The sequence below is a fragment of the Rhea americana genome, unplaced genomic scaffold, assembly GCF_003343005.1.
Source record: "Rhea americana isolate MKP2758 unplaced genomic scaffold, rheAme1 scaffold_38, whole genome shotgun sequence".
Lineage (NCBI taxonomy): Eukaryota > Metazoa > Chordata > Aves > Rheiformes > Rheidae > Rhea > Rhea americana.
Window position 1 is genome coordinate 3,865,231 of NW_028186512.1, and position 17,783 is coordinate 3,883,013.

General features: G+C 38.9%; 1 protein-coding gene across 3 annotated transcripts in view; it reads left to right on the forward strand.

The window, feature by feature from the left end:
* INPP4B (inositol polyphosphate-4-phosphatase type II B) overlaps positions 1–17,783 on the forward strand; it is a 467,312-nt gene that overhangs the window by 391,866 nt on the left and 57,663 nt on the right. For all 3 annotated transcript variants that reach the window (XM_085313208.1, XM_085313210.1, XM_085313209.1), the window contains 3 exons: positions 1,582–1,759; positions 7,144–7,356; positions 13,827–13,971. In XM_085313208.1, coding sequence (XP_085169334.1) covers positions 1,582–1,759; positions 7,144–7,356; positions 13,827–13,971 — 536 coding nt within the window. The remainder of the gene's footprint in view (positions 1–1,581; positions 1,760–7,143; positions 7,357–13,826; positions 13,972–17,783) is intronic.

Here is a 17,783-nt window from a genome sequence, read left to right on the forward strand (position 1 = left end):
CTTTATTAAAATGAGTACTACCCACAGGGTTAATATCTCTCTCCCTCTTGCTTTAGCATTGTCTGTAGTTTTTCTGCTGCAGTATTTGCTGGAGCTTAGAGCCGTGAGATAAGTGAAAAGATTTGGGAATGAAATGCTGCGGGGAATGCCAGGGAGGGTGCGTGTGCRGCGAGCTGCACAGAGCGCTAGCCAAATTCAGCCTGCAGAAGCGCTGCTTGATAAAGGGAGGGAGAAGACTGCAAGAGGAATTAGAGAAGATCGCTTGAGGCTGTGAATTATCAAGACTTCTAAGAGTATGTCTTCACTTCGGTTGATAGAGGATATTACTCAGACATTGTCCTTGCTCCATCTACGGGGGCTACAGATGGAGTTTATACGCTGCTATGTCATTGGTAATGTTCCAGGAGCTGGTTGCTTACATAATTAAAAAATACTAGTAATGACAAGATGCAGCTGACTCAGTATTTCATGGACARCCTATAGGAATTGCCTGACATCTCCCTTTTTTTTTAATCCTAAAGTTTATTAGGTCCTTTCACAGTCATTCCTTGAGCTTTCCATTGAGTGGTTAGCAAAGGGAAGCTGAGTTAAAAGTCATGTAGAAACTAGCTGCACCCTTGACCCCAGAGTGCAAAGCCATAAAATAGTGAGAACCCAGGCTGGGTATGTGATTTTTTTTTTCCTGTGTTAACATTACAGTTTACAGTCTAAAATTGCAAAAGGTTTAGGTTAGTCTCACTGAAGGAGTGAAGCAGGTCTTCATAGAGGGAAGGTCTGTCTAGAAGAGTTTTAAGTGAGAAGATATATGTTGCAGCAAAGAACTAGTAAGTGTGCATGCTGTTTAAAAATGGTATTTTAGAATAATGGAATAACAGGTGTTAACTAATAAGTGTTGGAAAAGAAAAAAGGGATAAGCTTACAAAAGGAGAAGCCATCATACACATATAAGTGCAGTAGTTTGTGAACAGTTAAAAGGAAAGTAATAATTTTGCAGTATGTGTTGGAATGTTTTTGTAGTAATTAACTTTTTATTTCTCTCCCTCAAGCCATTTTTATTTCCTTTCTTGCAAATGTTGCTTTCTGGGGAAATAACTCTAGTTATCATCGCTTCCTGAACAGGTCACTGATGCTGATTGAAATATCTTATAGGCTGTTGATCAATTAATAATTAATGACACATTTTGGAGCACCTTTAAAGCTGGTTGTCAGTGTGACAGCAGAGTTCAGATGGAAGAATAAGGAGTTTTGTGCTCTTTGTGATCATTGTGTGTCCTTGTTTTCTTCAGAATTGTGTTAAGAAATAAAAAATCCATTTTAAGATTGATCACATAGTGCACCGAAAGAATAATATGGTTAAACGTTACTGCTTTGAAGTGTTTATTGGTGGGCAGTCTGCTGTCCTCTGATGTTCAAGCAAGGACTTGTTTTTACCCTACAAAGAAGAAGCTCTGCAGTAATATCAGTGAAGTTCCTGTATCTTGTCATTCTTGCAATACCAGTGGCAAAAATTTTTGTACATTAAGCATTGTTATTAATAGCAGAAACCATTTTGACTTTATGCACCCGTTTCTGTTATTACAGTACTGGGTACCAGTGTATTTATTATTCCCCTGAAAACACAGCCAAGGCAAAAGAAGTTCTCAGCAACATCAATCACTTACAACCTCTCATATCAAGCCATGCAGACCTGCTGCTTAATTCTGCAAGCCAGCATTCTCCAGACAGTTTGAAGAACTCTTTAAAGATGCTTTCAGAAAAGGTAAGATTCAAATCTTCACTGCAATGGAAAATGGAATAACCAAATCCCTCACTGCTGTCTTTTTCTGCATAAATTGACTTTCATAGCATTAGGAAATGTTAAATATGTTTCAAAATGTTAAAATAAGCTTCAAAATGTTGCCATTAAAAAAAAAAAAAAAAAGGTTTAGCATTTCTTTAGGCTTTCCATGTGGAAAATAATGAAAGTTATAGGTCTAGGGTTGTCTTTATTTGAAAAGCATATTTGTATATTGTGTGAATATATTTATATGAAAAGTATATTTGAAAGTATAATTAATTTTCTTTCATATGCTTTTGTTATCCTCTAATCGCCACATACTGGGGTTTATCAGAAACAGATTATTCTAAATTCTGTGGGATGATAAATTGTTATTTTATTTCTGTTTCTGTGATACTTCATACTACTTCAAACTGCTGCTTATAGGAGATAATTCAAGCCAGACTTAGGCATAAGGTTTAGAATAGTAACACGACCAGAAATGGCAATGCAGTCTGGAGGGGGAAGCTTGAAAGTCGGAGCCAGGAGGTCTCAAATTTTAATCCTTAATCTATTATTTTCCGCTGTAGCTGTAGGCACTTCCTTGTCTGAGTTTTCTTAGCTCTAAGTTATGGAAGATAATACTTCCCACCTGTCTCACAGAGTGATTTTGGGGATTAGTTAAAGCCTGTAGAGTACTTCTAAGCATATGTTGTCCTTTGAAAATATTAAACGCTATAACTATGACCAGAGGGTTTGACAAAAATTTCCTATCGCTTCATATGCGATACCTTCAGTGACGTGATCTCAATATGACTTAATAACACTATCAATAATCATTTCAGTACATCTCGAGCTGTTGGGAAGCAGCAGCCCCTGTGGTCTGCTGAGCAGTACTATCCCAGCAGAGTGTCAGATTTGAACATTGTGCTCAGCAGCACACTGCGGCGGCGTTGCGTTGGAGCCAYGGGGAGCCAAACGTTGCTCTCGGTTGAAGGTGTGTAAATCCACAGAAACTTTGAGAACAGTGGAGTCACTGTGACTGTCAGTGATGTATAGGAAAATAGAATTCACATGGAAATAGAGGAGTTTTGTTTTATTTTGTGGCAATTGTAGCTCACCTTTTCATGTAGTAATGGAGAAGGCCATTTTTTGTTCCCCATAGGAAAAGTCGAGCTACCCTTAAGTGTTTGCTCAAAGAAAATGTATGCACAAGTAATGCAAAACAAACTTGTTCTGGGTAGTCAAGATCCTGTTGCTAAGGAGTTTGTGCTAGCGGCAGCCAGCTGCTCTGCCTGTCCCACCAGTGCCTGTCTGGGAGGAGGAGCACTGCAGCCAGTGGTAATGCTAAGCCTGTTTGGACCACAGCCTGTTGGAGAGTCTGACTGCAGAAAAGGCTCAGGAAAGACAATGTTAGGTGTTTGCAAAACTCACAAATACTTTAAGTTTATAGATGTGATTTAGTTGCATATGTTCATATTGATTTTCCAGGGCCAGGATTAGTCTGCTAGTTAGTAGAAGAGCAGAGATTCTCAGGAGCGCAAGTGGGGGTCTCACCAGAGCCCAGAGCTCCTTCCCTTTATCAAGCCCAGAGCTGTTATTCAGCTTCCCCTTTTGCTTGGAAGAGGTGAATCCAGCATGATCAGCAACGGCTGCATGAGTGGCTGAACACCTGCTTCCTTGACACCTGCCACCTTTATGCCAAGGGGAGGAGGGTTATTAGGAAGGGATTTGTTGCTGAGGAAGATGGTGCAGAGGAGTGGCTACTTGTAGGAAAGCAAAGAGAGCTGGGGAGGAAAGAAAAGATCAGGGAGCAGCTTCATGGAAGGGGAGAAATCAGTGTCAAAAAACCTCACATGATACTGTGGCTAAGTCCCTCAAGGTTAGCACAGAGCATCATTTCAGGAGCCCAAAATAATCTGTTAGATCCCTCACTATTAACACATAGCACCAGTAGCCTCCAGTTAGCTGTCAGTCTATCCAATCTGATAGAGTATGGGAGAAGCAGAACTAGCAGAGAGTTCCTGGTTGGGTTTAAGATGTATTGGCATATTCTTCTGGATAAAATTACATGATGCCTACCTGCATTCTTGAGGCGTAGCAGATGCTTCTGCTCTCYTACCTTTTGGGAACTTTTATACATTAAAAAAAAAAGATATTCTATTACATTTTAACTTCATATACATTTAGAAATTAAACAGCTATTTGAAGACATTAGAATTAATGATTTGCCTGATAATGAAATTTCTCTAGTTGATTAGAAAAGCATATTGTTTAGGCTTTTTATTTTAGGATGGGGGTTGAGTCTGGTATATAGAACAGTTCTTTCTAAAAACATTAGGTAGTAGTAAGCGTATCTGAGTTATAAAAACTGTGAATTACAATTAAGACATATTTTTGTTAGAAATGGAGGGACAGGCTATATACATTGAAAATGAAAAATAAATCACATAATTCTGCTGCTGCGTATTATCATTTCATATTGGGCATAATTTTACTTCTCCATGTATGATTTGCAATTTACTGTAGTGTTTCCTGAGACTTTTATCAGTGGTGTCTGTTAATTGATTAAAAAAGCCTTTAGCTGTCGACAAGTATATCAGCATTTACAGCTTGCAGAAGGCTTGATAAATTCATTTTCCAGCTATGCCTATCTTTATTTGCAGAAATATTATTTAGTTGAGCATCTAAAAGAAATTGCAAAGTTTGCATTTCTTTGTATATACTTGTTTTGTGATGTCCATACAATTCTATAAATGGTGATGTTCTGCAAATTTAGCTCTATTTAACTACAAGAAAACGTAGTTAAAATGTAGTTTATTAAACCAATAGAATCCTTGAATGTAATTTAATTACAGAGGCACTTTAGTCTGTATATGAAAAAATAGAGGTTCACTTGCATACCAGTTTGCTTTTTTAATATATTTTTCCTTATAAATATTTGCATTGAAATTAAGCGATTTAAACTTTTCAGATAGTTACCTAATATACATTGAAGTTATAGTGGATAACCCTGAGTTAAAGTTATCCAATACTTACAACTTTCTGAAGTTTAAAGCTTCTGGTGAATTTTCCATGCTTGATGCAGAGACCTGCATATGTACCCTGTGGAGGCTGGAGATGTGGGAAACTGAACTTATCCTCTTGTGCTGCTCAAGACTGCCAGGGAGCCGTCCTGAAGAGCCGCAAATAAGGAAGCCGTCTTTGATAAAGTTAGTAAGGAGGAGGCAGGATGAGTCTGATGCAATTGCCAGAGAGATGAGTAATGTTGCCAGGCCCAATCAGTAAAGAATCCCAAATCGAGTCTAAAAGAAGTTCTGAGATTGATTTGAAGTCTTACCTTAGATATCCTTAATGTTCTTATTTTCAAGCTTTTTGGTTTTATTTACTTTACTTTTTTTTTTTTTTTTTTTTTTTTTTATTTTTTTTTCTTTCCTTATTGTACTTTTTCTATTTATGTCGCTCAAATTCTCAAAAGTGCTTACTCCTTTATGAGACAGTTAGTTTATTTACTTGCATTTCTTCAAGTTTTCAGACCTTTTCTGTGTAACCATTATGGATCAAAAATAGCTTTTTTCCTAAAAATCATGAAATCAGTGAAAAACAGAAACTTCTCATACAGGTGCTCAACCTCAGCAGCTGGAGCTTTAAGAAAGCTGTCAATTATTTAGACCGTTGCGGCAGGTGAACTATTGAAGGGGTGGAGGCAGGAAAGAGAGCAAGTGTGGCCGGTGAAGAGAGGTGTGTAAGCAGAGCAARTACTACCAAAAGAATAGAAGAAAGGAGTGCAGAAACCGGGAGAAAGATTTGCAGGCAGATAGAAGCTGACACTTAAGAACTGGATTTTTCTGCTGTTTCTCCTAATGGTTTTGTGTATGAAACGTGGAAGAACTGAATGAAGCTTGACTGGGCAGCCTTTATCTCTGGCATTTCCTAGTTTTGTGTGACCACTAGTTTAGGCTGGTTGCTCTGACTATATCTGTACGCTTTTCTGCACGTGTGCTTAATTAAGATGAGGTGCACGAAGGCAGTTCAGTCAGAATCTGAATGTGTGCATGACAGTCCAGTGTGATGCGAGTAACCAGGAAAGCGGTTAAATCCCACTGGGCACGCTTGGCTCAGTGGTGGCAACGCCAGTGCGAGTGTGGAGAAGCAAGGCTTCCTGAAAGGCTGCTTCTTGAAGGATATAAGAGCCCAAATTAAAAGCATCGGAGGAAACAATCTTATGCCGGGATGGAAGTTGACAAGGAGCAGATCCCACTGCTGGCAGGGATGAAGATTGTTTTGTGATACGCTGCCTGCCTTCGTTGTACTGAGGATGAGTTAAAATTGGAAAGCGAGCGTTTCCTGTACTCACTGAAGCTAGTCTAGATCTGAAGTGACCCCAYAGGCTGTTAAAAGGGGGATCTGCAGTTCTCTCCCTGAATATTTAATGCCTGTTTGTTATGGGGGCTGCAGAAGCCTTTTGCATGGGGATGCAGTGGAACTAGTATAATGCTGGTTTATATTAGTATTGTTGGCTTACAAGATACCACATTTGATTGTGGTCTGAGAATGACTTTGAAATTTAAAAGTAGAACGATTTATGCTGTTRCATGGAGATACTGTCTGGAGAGGTAAAAAAACGTGTGCAGAAAGCAGAGGCGTTACTGTTTTTTCTTTTCTTGTCTGAGGAAGGAGAAGCAATAGGGAGAGGCTGGAGGTTTTTGAAAACCAAGAAAGGTAAACTTCCAGCTGTCGCGGTCAACAAAAAGAACTTAGAAAGATGATACAGCAATTGCTGATTAAGTAAGATCTTCAGAGAGCCTGGAAAAATTACTCCAAATATTTCTTTCTTTAAAAATAAAGAAATAAAATAGAGCTGGAAGTTAGCTGCTCACCTGCTTTGTTGTCTGGGTGGATACATACAGTTACCATAATTTGTCCCTGAAAATGTTCTTTTGCAGATATTTCAAACTCAGCTGTGGAGTGCAGTGTGTTTTTTATTTAAGGAAATACTAGAATTTGTTAATCATATTTCATCTGACACTTGTTAGAAAATTCTTGAGCAGTAGTTGTGTACTGTTAAAACTGATTTTCATAGAGACTTGTCTCTGCAGGCGAGATTTGGAATTAGAATGAATAAAACAGGATTGTGTGAACAGATGATCTGTATAACAGGTATTATACTTTTATGTCAACCCTTGGAGCAGTGGGATTGTAGAATATGTTGATATCCCCAAACACTTGAATTGTTCCCCACTGTTTGGTAGTTTGCTTTGCTTTCCACCTCCGAGGCTGCMCTGAAACGGACATTCGGTCTGCCGAAGTGTAATTCAGTGTTGTCGTTTCTTACCTTATCATATTGTGCTCTTTGACCTAATGTCCCGTTCATTTGCTTTTTCTAGACAGAGTTATTTGTGCATGCATTTAAGGATCAGCTGGTGAGAAGTGCCCTTTTAGCACTATACACAGCGCGACCTGGCTGTGTCCTCAAGAAACCAGTCATGCCCAGAAACAGTGCGGAAGAAGGGAGTGATTCACAGCATCAGGATCATCCTTCTCAGATTAAACGACAGGACTCTATACCTCATCACTCTGAGTATGATGAGGAAGAGTGGGTAAGTCATTGGAAAACTCCTGGGGTTTCAGTCAGACAACCTACAGCTTAGCATGAACAAATACAAGCCCTAGTGTCTTTGTCACATTTTATTGGGAAAAAAAAAAGGAATATGAAAACTTGAAATAATATTTTTCAGATACCTCCTTCATATTTTTTTTGAGATACTGAAATTTCAAAAATGTATACCCTTTAAAAACAAGTTAAATAAAATTTCCCAAGTACAGTGTACTCCCGTGCAACTGCATGGTTGTGTATAATGAAGAGGATGATGAACATCTTATCCAKACAGGAAAATAGTCTTTCTTTATATTTGCTTGAGTTCTTTTTGCTAGTTAGGCATATTTAAGAAGACTAGAAAGACATAAGGTAAAATGAGGAAAAATTCTTGTGTTTTTTTTGCCAGGATTGAATATAAGCAGTTTAAACATGCATGAATTCTGTCTCAGCAAAGCAGAGCTGTTATCCCTTAGACTATTACTTGAGTATCTGAGACTGTGCAAAAAAATCAAACATGGCTTTTAATTTTTAACATTTTTAGCATATCTTTCAAAGATCTGTATTATTTATATGGCTCAGATTTTTGTAAATTAATTATTTTAGTGGATGGTTTGTGATAGCTCTGCTTCCTTATTGTACACATCCTGAACTCTTGATGTATTTTTATTCAGTTCAGGTTCATATGCCCAATTCATCACTGTATTCTCGTAAGTGTAGAGGATGCCAGCATATTAATCTTTGTTATAAATAATTAATTACTTTGTGTGAGCTACAGTATCTTATACCTGAACTGTAATTTTTATCTGTACTGCAAATAATAGGAGAGGAGAATATTTCAGGTAGAGAAAAGACAATTATCTCCAACCCCATGCATTAAGAAGTCATGAGATTTAAGCAATAAATAAGTCATTTTTTWATTTGTCTTCTGGCTTTAGAGCCTTGAATTCACTTTTACATGTTTTCTCTACAACCTCAGGGGTTGGAGTTGTTGTTCTTTACTTGAAAGCCAAAATGTATGTTTGTTTCCAGCTGTTGAAACCTTCAGCAAAGTATCACAGTAGGTTTGATACAGGGATGAAATTTTACAACACTAGAAAAATGAATATTTCTGGGCAAGTTTAATTTACTCTTCCTGCCTTTGCAAAGCAGCTGGCTTTGCTGCACTTCATTATTAATTATTTATTTATTTACTTATAAGCTGSACTCTGAAGCCCTGGCAGATGTTTGCCCCCTTATCTACTAAAGTGTGTAAATATGTTTAAAGTGTATCTGTGTTTTTCCTTTTTTTTTGACCCTAGTAGAATTACCTGCTTGCTTAAAGTTAAGCATATCGTATTTTCTGAATTTAAAAAGCTGCGTCAGTAACTGTCAAACTTAGGGCAGTACAGATCTTAGATTCTGTTTTTCTGAAATTTGAAATATAAAGCTTTTGTTATTTTTCTCTTCTTTCTGTTGGTGGAAAGAACATATAATCTCAATTTTAATAATCAAATTTTCATTAATGTAGTGGAAATGGAAAGACCCATTAAGTGCTTGTAAAGCTTAAAAAWTGCATAATCTACTCTGAATCTCAGCTATAAAAGAAAAAAGCTTTGAGATGCTTTGCTTTGTGTGCAGTGTACTGTATCTTCCTGTTCTTTGCTGGTGAAGCTGACTTTGCTTTTTTCTGCTACTGTCAAGGACTAGGGATGCATTTTGCAACTGGGATTTCAATTTGTTTTGCTTGAAATCTCAATCGGTGATGTCCAGTGAAACTCTTTAAACTGATCTGGTTATGCCCACTTCCTGTGCCTGCACTACTTYAGGACCATCAGGAAAGTGAATTCAAGGCCCAATGTTGGAAACTAAACGAGCCCCATACCATCCCTGTCCAGCAACCAAACCTTATTGGTAAGGAATAGCTCCCAGCTTTTTAACTGGACAGGATGCCCCTCTGTYGAGTGACTAGTGTTTTCCATTAAGCCCTTAACTGTCCTCAGTAATGATGCTGTGCTGCACCTCCCTGCTTTGGTATCAAGTGCAATTTTTCATCCCCATGTAGCTTAYAGCAGTACGAATCGAGCTATTTATATAGTGTAGTTGGAAGCACTGTATGCAGGCAGTACTAAAGCATTACTGTTTAAGGAGAAATATTTAACCTGAGAGTTATAGATTGCCGCTGGATAGATATTCTCTTCTCTTGCCAGCTGCTTCTGCTGTCCTAGAACCTCCCTGCAGGAGGGAAATGGAGAGTGTTGTCACGCATAACACAAGAAAAGGTGGGCACGTTGCCACTTGGAGCCATTTCTGCTCTGCATATCTGACTGACTACTTAATGTGATTGGAGTTACATAAAAGAATTAAAAGAATTCAGATAAAATGGCATTTCTGATAAGTTATGTACAAATATTTGAAAAACAAGTAATACACTGAAGATATTGTGGGGCACACATTGTTGAATACCAGTGATGGAAATACTGTTTCTTATCTGCTAATTTTGTATCCAATGCTATTTAACTATTGTGACAACACTGTAATACAGTATCTCAACAGGCAGACTTTGGTGTGAAGTGCTGACCATGGTACAGTATTTTGCATTCCAAAGCACTGTCTCATCACAAGACGTTGTTAATCATGCACGTCCATTAAGAGACGAGCTCTGTCCGTGAGCCTACCTGAAGCGTGTTATGGCAACATACGACTGTGTACCCACATCATACGCATCATTGCACGAGTAACGCAGGCAACTGTGCTGCCCTGTGTGAAAGGGCAAGAGGTGACTCAAGAGCTCTGCAGGGAGTTYAGAAAGGCCTGAGAATCCTGTGAAAACAAAAAGATAACCTCTAGGACTCTGGCCAGCAATGCTTGGGAAGCAGACACCTGGGCAGGCGTAATGACAGGGAATCGTGTCCTCTCTTGCTCACTCTCCCTAAAATAAGGGAGTTGAAAGGCCTTTTAAAGGTACCTTCAAAGTGGATGGGAATGACTTGCATTCTTTAATTGGGTGGATGAGAGAGAATTATTTTACAGGTTCATTTTTAAATGMCTTGAGAAAAGTGCCCAACTTTCTGTGATTCTGAAGCCTAAGTTTTCACGGAGTTCGTTATGAGTATAGACACGTGCCTGCCAGTGCCACAGCAGAAGCAACAAAAGTAGTATGACTCCAGCATTTGTAACTCACAACAGCTAGGGGCATGCAGATCTGTTGCTATAAACACCTCAAGTCCCTACAGTCCTAATTGGCTTTTGAAACTTGGAAGAAGTAGAAGAGTGACAGAGCACTGGAACAGGTTACCCAGAGAGGTGGTGGAGTCTCCTTCTCTGGAGATATTCAAGGCCCGCCTGGATGCAACCCTGTCTAACAYGCTCTGGGTGACCCTGCTGAGCGGGGAGGTTGGACTAGAGGATCTCCAGAGGTGCTTTCCATCCTCAACCATTCTGTGAGTCTGTGAAGAGGCCAACCTACCACTCACTTGTCCCAGTCTGCCTTGTCCCTACAGGGACAGATTTCCTCTCTTCCTGTCACAAATTCTGCTTTTGAACTTGCAGAAACAGTAATGAGAGACCTTGTTTCTCTTGTTCTTTCATACCACAGCTGGAAGCTTGGCTTCCTGTTAGCCCCATAGCAACTGGTGGGGAAACCAGTACCAGGGGAAACATTCTGCTTAGCAATCTAGAGGCTCAGAACTTTAGTCCATCAAGAAATGAGACTTACTTGCTTCACACAGAGGGTTTATAAGAAAGTTTACTTGAGCGACTGGGAATATTTTCTCCTTTTACACTGACACGTGATGCAAAAATGCTTGCTTGTGAAGTGGCCCTTAAGAGAATCGAAAATAGGTTGCTTAAGAGGGTGAAATGTGGGTGGAAAATGTTATAGGCTAGAGGAAAACACTATGGGAATACTAAGAGGTGAGAAAGAATATGAAATGGATGGATTTTTTCTCACAGAGAACGTGGAACCACTTGATTTTACTTWATGCAGAAACTACATTTTTACTCAAACATTCAGTTTCCAAACTGCAGTATGTTAGTGGGTCCTTTGTAAAAATGTGACTGTGTCYAATCCAAGCAGAATAGCATCAGCATGAATGCTAGACACATCTATGTTTTGTGACTGCCTATAATGATGGCTTCTAATCCTAGCAGCCTCCTACATGGAGAAATCAAGAGCCGTAGGACAAGCCCTTACTCCCTCTGTGTCACTTGCCCATATGTAAAGTGGCCAAATGTATTTTAGTGAAAGTGAACTTTTCTGTCAACAGATGTTTATGAATGTTATTTTAAAACCCTCAGGGAATGTTTGTGTGAATTTTGTAGACATCATCTCACTGCTAAGTTAATAGTTGGTTTAAAAAGAGATACTTACCTAAATGAAACAGGAACTCATATTTGCATTGCCTGTGCAATGACTCCAGATGCTCATTAAGAACCTAACAGTGTTTGCTAGGACAGTGCAATTTCAACACAGAGAGAGGAAGGGGAAATTATGTTGCTGCAAACATCAACCAACTTGTCATGCATACAGCTCAGCATCTTAAGTGGTTGGAAAGGCTTAAGTTCCCTGCCACAAAACTTGCAACTATTTRAGGCCAGATTTTTTACTGATTATAGTATTTCATTGCTCTTCATAGAATCCTTGTCCTAAAACTAGTGTTTGTGCATGGCTGAAATCAACCATTTTATCCATCTTGTGAATGTTTTTTTTTTTTCAGAAAAGCTTGAGGTACATATGAGATTAAACTTCTGAAGTAAAATCCTATGCCTTTTTGGCTTTAAATTGTGTCTGTGGATGTGAATTTCAGCTACTCAAGTGTCTAATAGTCTGGTTTGTGTGTACAGGCATAGTAGATATTTCTGCTTCTTTCATTGGGCATGCAATGCTTTAGAGATCATCTTTGAAAAAATATTTGTGAAATAAGTACGGTTTTGCTTGATGGTTGCCACCTTCTCATCTCTTGTAAGACAATACCTTTTTCTCTCATGTGCAGTGTAGCTTGCTTAACATGCTTTTTTAACATTAAGAGCAATACTCATCTGTAGATAAAATACCGTAACAGTTTCTGAAATCACARTCTGTTTAAGGCATGGGGATGCCCTAGGGAGGACCTCAAACTGTATTTGTCCCCAGTTCCTGCATTCTCCTACCTTCCTGGGTGCTCACGTATTCTTCAGGCTGCCCTGCAAGGTCTTTCCAGTTCCGAGGTGCCGCTTTCGGGAGCTGGAGGAGAGAATCTGCATTGGTGAACAGAGCCAGCAAGTTAGTACTCCTAGCTCCGCATGCCCCTGCCGTGCCCCCCCAGTGCAGGGTGCTCCCTTGGAATAGGATGTGCCCCCAAGTGGAAGACAGAGAAAGACTATATCCCTCTACCAGTTCCACGGTAACGGCCTAAGAACAGCGGCATGTGATTCAAAACAAATACTAGATGAAAAGTTTGCTTCAGTGGTGGTTCTTCCTGTGCCCTTGTCCAACTTCCAGGCATTACCACTTTTATAGAAGCCTGGTGTTACTGGTGTTTTCAGTTCTTCTYCTTGACCTTCTCTTGTGTTGTCTTTTGCAACTCCATTCTCGCACCTCAAGGAGCCTGACATGTATGTGATGTTTCTGGCTATTATAGAGTAGAAAGAATAGCTATGACATTATCCCCCCCACCCCCACCCCAGCAAACTCTGGTTGCTCTCCATTTGTTTAAGAATGATTCAGTTTCAAAGCACACATGCTTTTTCTGAGCTTTGTTTATTAGACTTGTATACAGCCTGATATGTCTTGTGTGACTTGATTTTTTTTTTTTTTTTTTCCCCTTCTTATTTGACCCCACAAGAGTAAATGTAAGAGCTTTCATTTCTGGAGCATCTAGCATCTGAAGGAACCTTCCTGTATCTCTGTTCTGTCACAGCTCTTCCTCTCACTCCACATTATCTCCTTTTTTGTTCTGTGCTTGCTCAGCTTGACTTCTTTCTGTAACTGTCATATTTCTAATACACTCAGCAAAGTGTCATGTTTGCAGTTTGAGAGCTGCAGAACAAGTCACATGATAAAAATAGAGAGTATATTAAATTATCAAAAGGATATTGCCAAGTTCCAGGGCAAAACTATGCAACTGCACACAAGATTTGATTTAGCAAGGTTTTGAATGTCTTTAGTCTTACTGTATTATGTCACATAGTCAAACTGCTTAGTACTCTGGACCTAAAATATTTTGCATGCATCTTCATATACAGTTTGAAGTGGATGCACCTTCCAGTGTCTTAAAAAAAAAAAAAAAAAAAAAAAAAAAAAGGTCAATTCTGTCATTTAACGTGCAGAAAAAACGTTCATGAAAAGGTCTTAAACTGCTGGTATGCTGCCGAATGAGGAAATAGTAATATGCTGATCCCTAATATTTCTGTAATCTGCACTTCTCTTTCTCCATCTTAAGATGCAATTAAGAAGTTGATATTATCTTTTTATGCTTCTTCAATAATGTWTAGTGATACTCATGTTCTTTTCAGGATAGGGTGTGGGCCAACGTGGGGAAGAGTTTAAACTGCGTTATTGCCATGGTGGACAGACTGCTTGAAAAAGACAACAGCAGCAGCATTAAAGAAGGTGAAAATGAACCTTCACCAGCAGATCACAAGATGCCACACACAGGTGGTAAGCAGCCTACTTTCATTGACTAGAGTAAATAAAAATGGAAGAAGTTGCAGAAAAATGAGATAGAGAAGAGTCAATAGCATCTTTGATAAAAGTGCTGATAGCAAGGTTTTGCACAGTCCTAGCCTTGAATGGTGGAAGGCTGTTTATCAAATTGTATCTCAGTTGTGCACTTAAACTGTTTGCAGTGCTGAATTTTGTGTGCTACATGAAAACCTTTTGAAAATAAGATGTTTTCTTTTGAAGGCTGGTGTAGTTTAATATTTTAGGTTTTACTTGAATATACCATTTTAAGAAAAAAATTAAGTGCATCTTAACCGGTAGGTAACTTTTAAGAAAAGGTAGGCGTTCTATTTCAGTGTCATTCTTCTGTAAACCTTCTCGCTTTTCTAAAAAGAGTTACTGAGTTTTGTTTTCTGATTTACTTAAATTCATTGTTCTGTGAATACAGAAGTTGATTTATCTCAGTGCTGAGTGCTACATAGGGGGTGATTCCATGAGCTGATGTGAAGAAAACTCTGGCCACAGCAGCTCCTTGCCCCCAATTTTCTGATCTTCCGTATGGGTGGATTCCTTAATGTTTTAACACAATATCAATGAGTCAAGATCTGCCATGTATGTCTGAAGAGAGACTTTCTTCTGCGCAGGTATGAACGTGCGCACACATTGCAACAAATGAGGCAGCACCTTGGTGATCACTTATTCTACTCCAAATATAAGAACAGCAGAACCAAGCCTTGTGCTGCTACTCAGTAAACAAACAAAACACATCCCATTTATTTGTTTTTTTCTCTTGTAAAGGAAAATACAGCTTAAAAGAAAATACGTTTTTTTCTTTCTCCAAATTTTCATGACTTCATTTTACTCTAAGGCTTTTGAAGCTGTTAAGACTTATTTGTAGTTCTTTCCTGTACATTGCAGTTAGTTATTTTTTCAGCTRTGTACCATTTGTGCAGCTGTGGTAAATTTATCACACGAGACTTTGGTTGTAAACTTGATTTTTAGTGTAGCTAATAGGTCATCATTTCTACAAAGATGAGAGATTTGTGCTGTGATCCTGGAATTCCTATTTTTCCTGCTAGTTGTGTTGGAGAGTTTTTTAATAGTTTCTTTGTTCGTTTTGTTTTGTTTTTTTTTTAATGATAGTCCAAGGACAGAATATTTCTGATCTGTTTGCTTCTGCGAGTTTCTATCTACCAGGAAAGTATCCATCATGCTAGAGAGAGAGATGATCTCATCTGCGTTTTCTATTGATGGCTTGCAGGTGCAAAGTATCAATGCAGTTGTGCATTTTTTCAAAAGTTTTCTGTTTTTCAGACCTTCCTTAGATAGGAAGGTACAAAATTCTCAAGCGTGAGGTAGGAGTAGTTGTCAACTTGAAACAGCCTTTAAGAAGTAAGACCAACCATTCTGATTTTGATTACAAGAACGTGAAAGCTTAAAATACAGATTCCAGGTTTTCCTTCACGCTATTCAAGCCCCTGAATATCTCCATTGTGGTTCAGCATAAGCCATGAAATATATTTAACCAGAACCAGTCCATCTGTGTCTTACATTGTACTTCTAATTGTAAAAAAGAGAGAAGGCTGCTCTTAGCTTTGATTCAGGCTCATGCTTTACACACGCAACTGAAATATTGATTAGAACTTTTAGCTCAAAAAATCAAAAGCACTTCAAGTTACTTCCTTTTAAGGATTGTAATAAGTGGCCRTCAAATAGACTGAAAAATACCACTTGCTGAGTGATGATGGTGTGATAATGGTTAGAAATTGTGAGAGATGTGTTTTGTTCAGCTAAAAGGTTATGTTCTGGAGCTGACAGGCCAGGTACACAGAAAGCATCTAGGTGCTAGGGCTCTGGGTTAATTTTTTCTTTTAAATGTGTCCCTAGTTGCAGGGTCTTCCCCTAGTTCTCTTGAATCAAGTGTCCTTCTGGGAGAGCAGAATCGGTACTTCTGCTGAGCCATGCTTTGTGTTCTGCAGCATCTCGTCAAATGTAACTGCAGCAGATCTCGAGGAGGTCGTCCTCTTTTCACCTCCTGCTTTCTGAGGAAGGCAGCATGTCCTTACTACGATTGCGCACGAGTTGGAGTCACAATGCCTATGTTAGCCCATAGGAATTTCAAGGTCATGTGGAAATGGGAAAAGTTATAAATGGCTTTCTGTTAYAGGACCTACTTAAAAGATAGACCTTTCTGAAGATTTGTCTGTGCGTGTGGCAAAGCCGCTTGCCTAATGGTTTTCCAAAGCCATTGGCTTTGGGGGCAGAATTTTTCATGTTTGACTTCCGTATGAGGGTGTGGTCTTGTATATTTGCTTTTCTCTCTGCAGGATCCTCTTGAGAGTTTGACAGGCAATGTTGAGTATGCACAGTGAAGCACTAGACAGAGGTTGAAATACTAAGGTGGGGTTATAAATTCACTCTTTGTATGCACCAYGGACTAGAATTAAGTTAGGCTGCCTGGGTTCACAATCTTTTCTTAGATATAAAATCATAACGTGCACACCCATAGATATGTCTAAAATGTTAGTATTTTGTGCATAAAAATGGACAAGTCAAATGCATACAATTCACAAACATTGTGTAAAGGAAAGGTTTGCAGTATGTTGTACTCAGACTACGGTTAATATGTAACCTATTTGACCGACACTGAAAATGTATGACCTCAGATTCACTGAATCTGAAACTCAGCCCCAGAGCTGATCCTAAGAAAGGCTATGCTACTGTTGGAAAGAAAAATGGGGCATACCCAGGGATTCGACCAGATTATTGAAAAGTATGATTTGAAGTGTAGGATAAAATGTTTGCGCATGTTAGTGAACTTGATTGATACGATTACTGTGTAGCATGTAACAGAATGAAATAAATGTTAGAGTGCATTACGCATTCATTTCAGATGATACGAAATATGAGCAATAGCGTATTCAGAACTTGCTAAGATAGGCTTATATTTGTAGTCCTAGTGTTGACATTGTGTGATCTTTTTTTCCCTTCTCCTTCCAACGTGCTTGCTTGTCGTATTAAATCTTYGAAATCTGAAACATCAGCGATGTCTTCTCTATTGTACTTACCTTTCAATGTGAATTACATCCTCCTCAGCCTAACTTTTCATGCAATCTGACCTTTGAGTGTATACTTTGGGCTGAATTTGAGTTTGAGTTATCAGTTACCAAGGTAACATGGTATGTTTCATCACTTGCAGGATTATGATTCCTCTACAAGATTAATCAGGAAGAGTGAATGGATTTTAAAGGAGAGCTTTTTCTTTTTTTTCTTTCTTTTTTTTTTTTTCTCCCCAAGACTGATTTGCTTTGGAGAATTACTTGACAACATTAAAATCTTTGTATTTTCACTGTTTCATTTTCTGTGGAAGCAGGATGTGAAAGCCTGTCCTCGAGCGTTAGAGGTGCCTGTAAAATGCAGTAGTTTGCTCTCATGTTTACACAGCCCCTGACTGATCTCCAAGTTTAGCAGTGCTGGTCAAAAGGGGCTGTCGTTTCCATCTGCTCCGTGTAGCCCTCCCAAAGGATTGTTGCCCAACYGTTCTTCTACTTGTTCTCTTCGTGGGAGTGCTCCCTAATTTGCTACAAGCAAAATCTACCCAGTTACATCAAACAACTTCAGCTGGCAGTATGATTTCACTTGGATTTTGTCTGAAGTGGCTTATGGAATTGGAGACTTCACCACTGGGCATGTGAACAGGGCAAGAGTAACCTTCAGCACTGGTAGTAAAGAGCAGTTAGGGAATGGTGCCAGATTTCCTAGCTGAAATGAAGTCAAACAAATGTTCGTACCACATTCCTATAGGGATA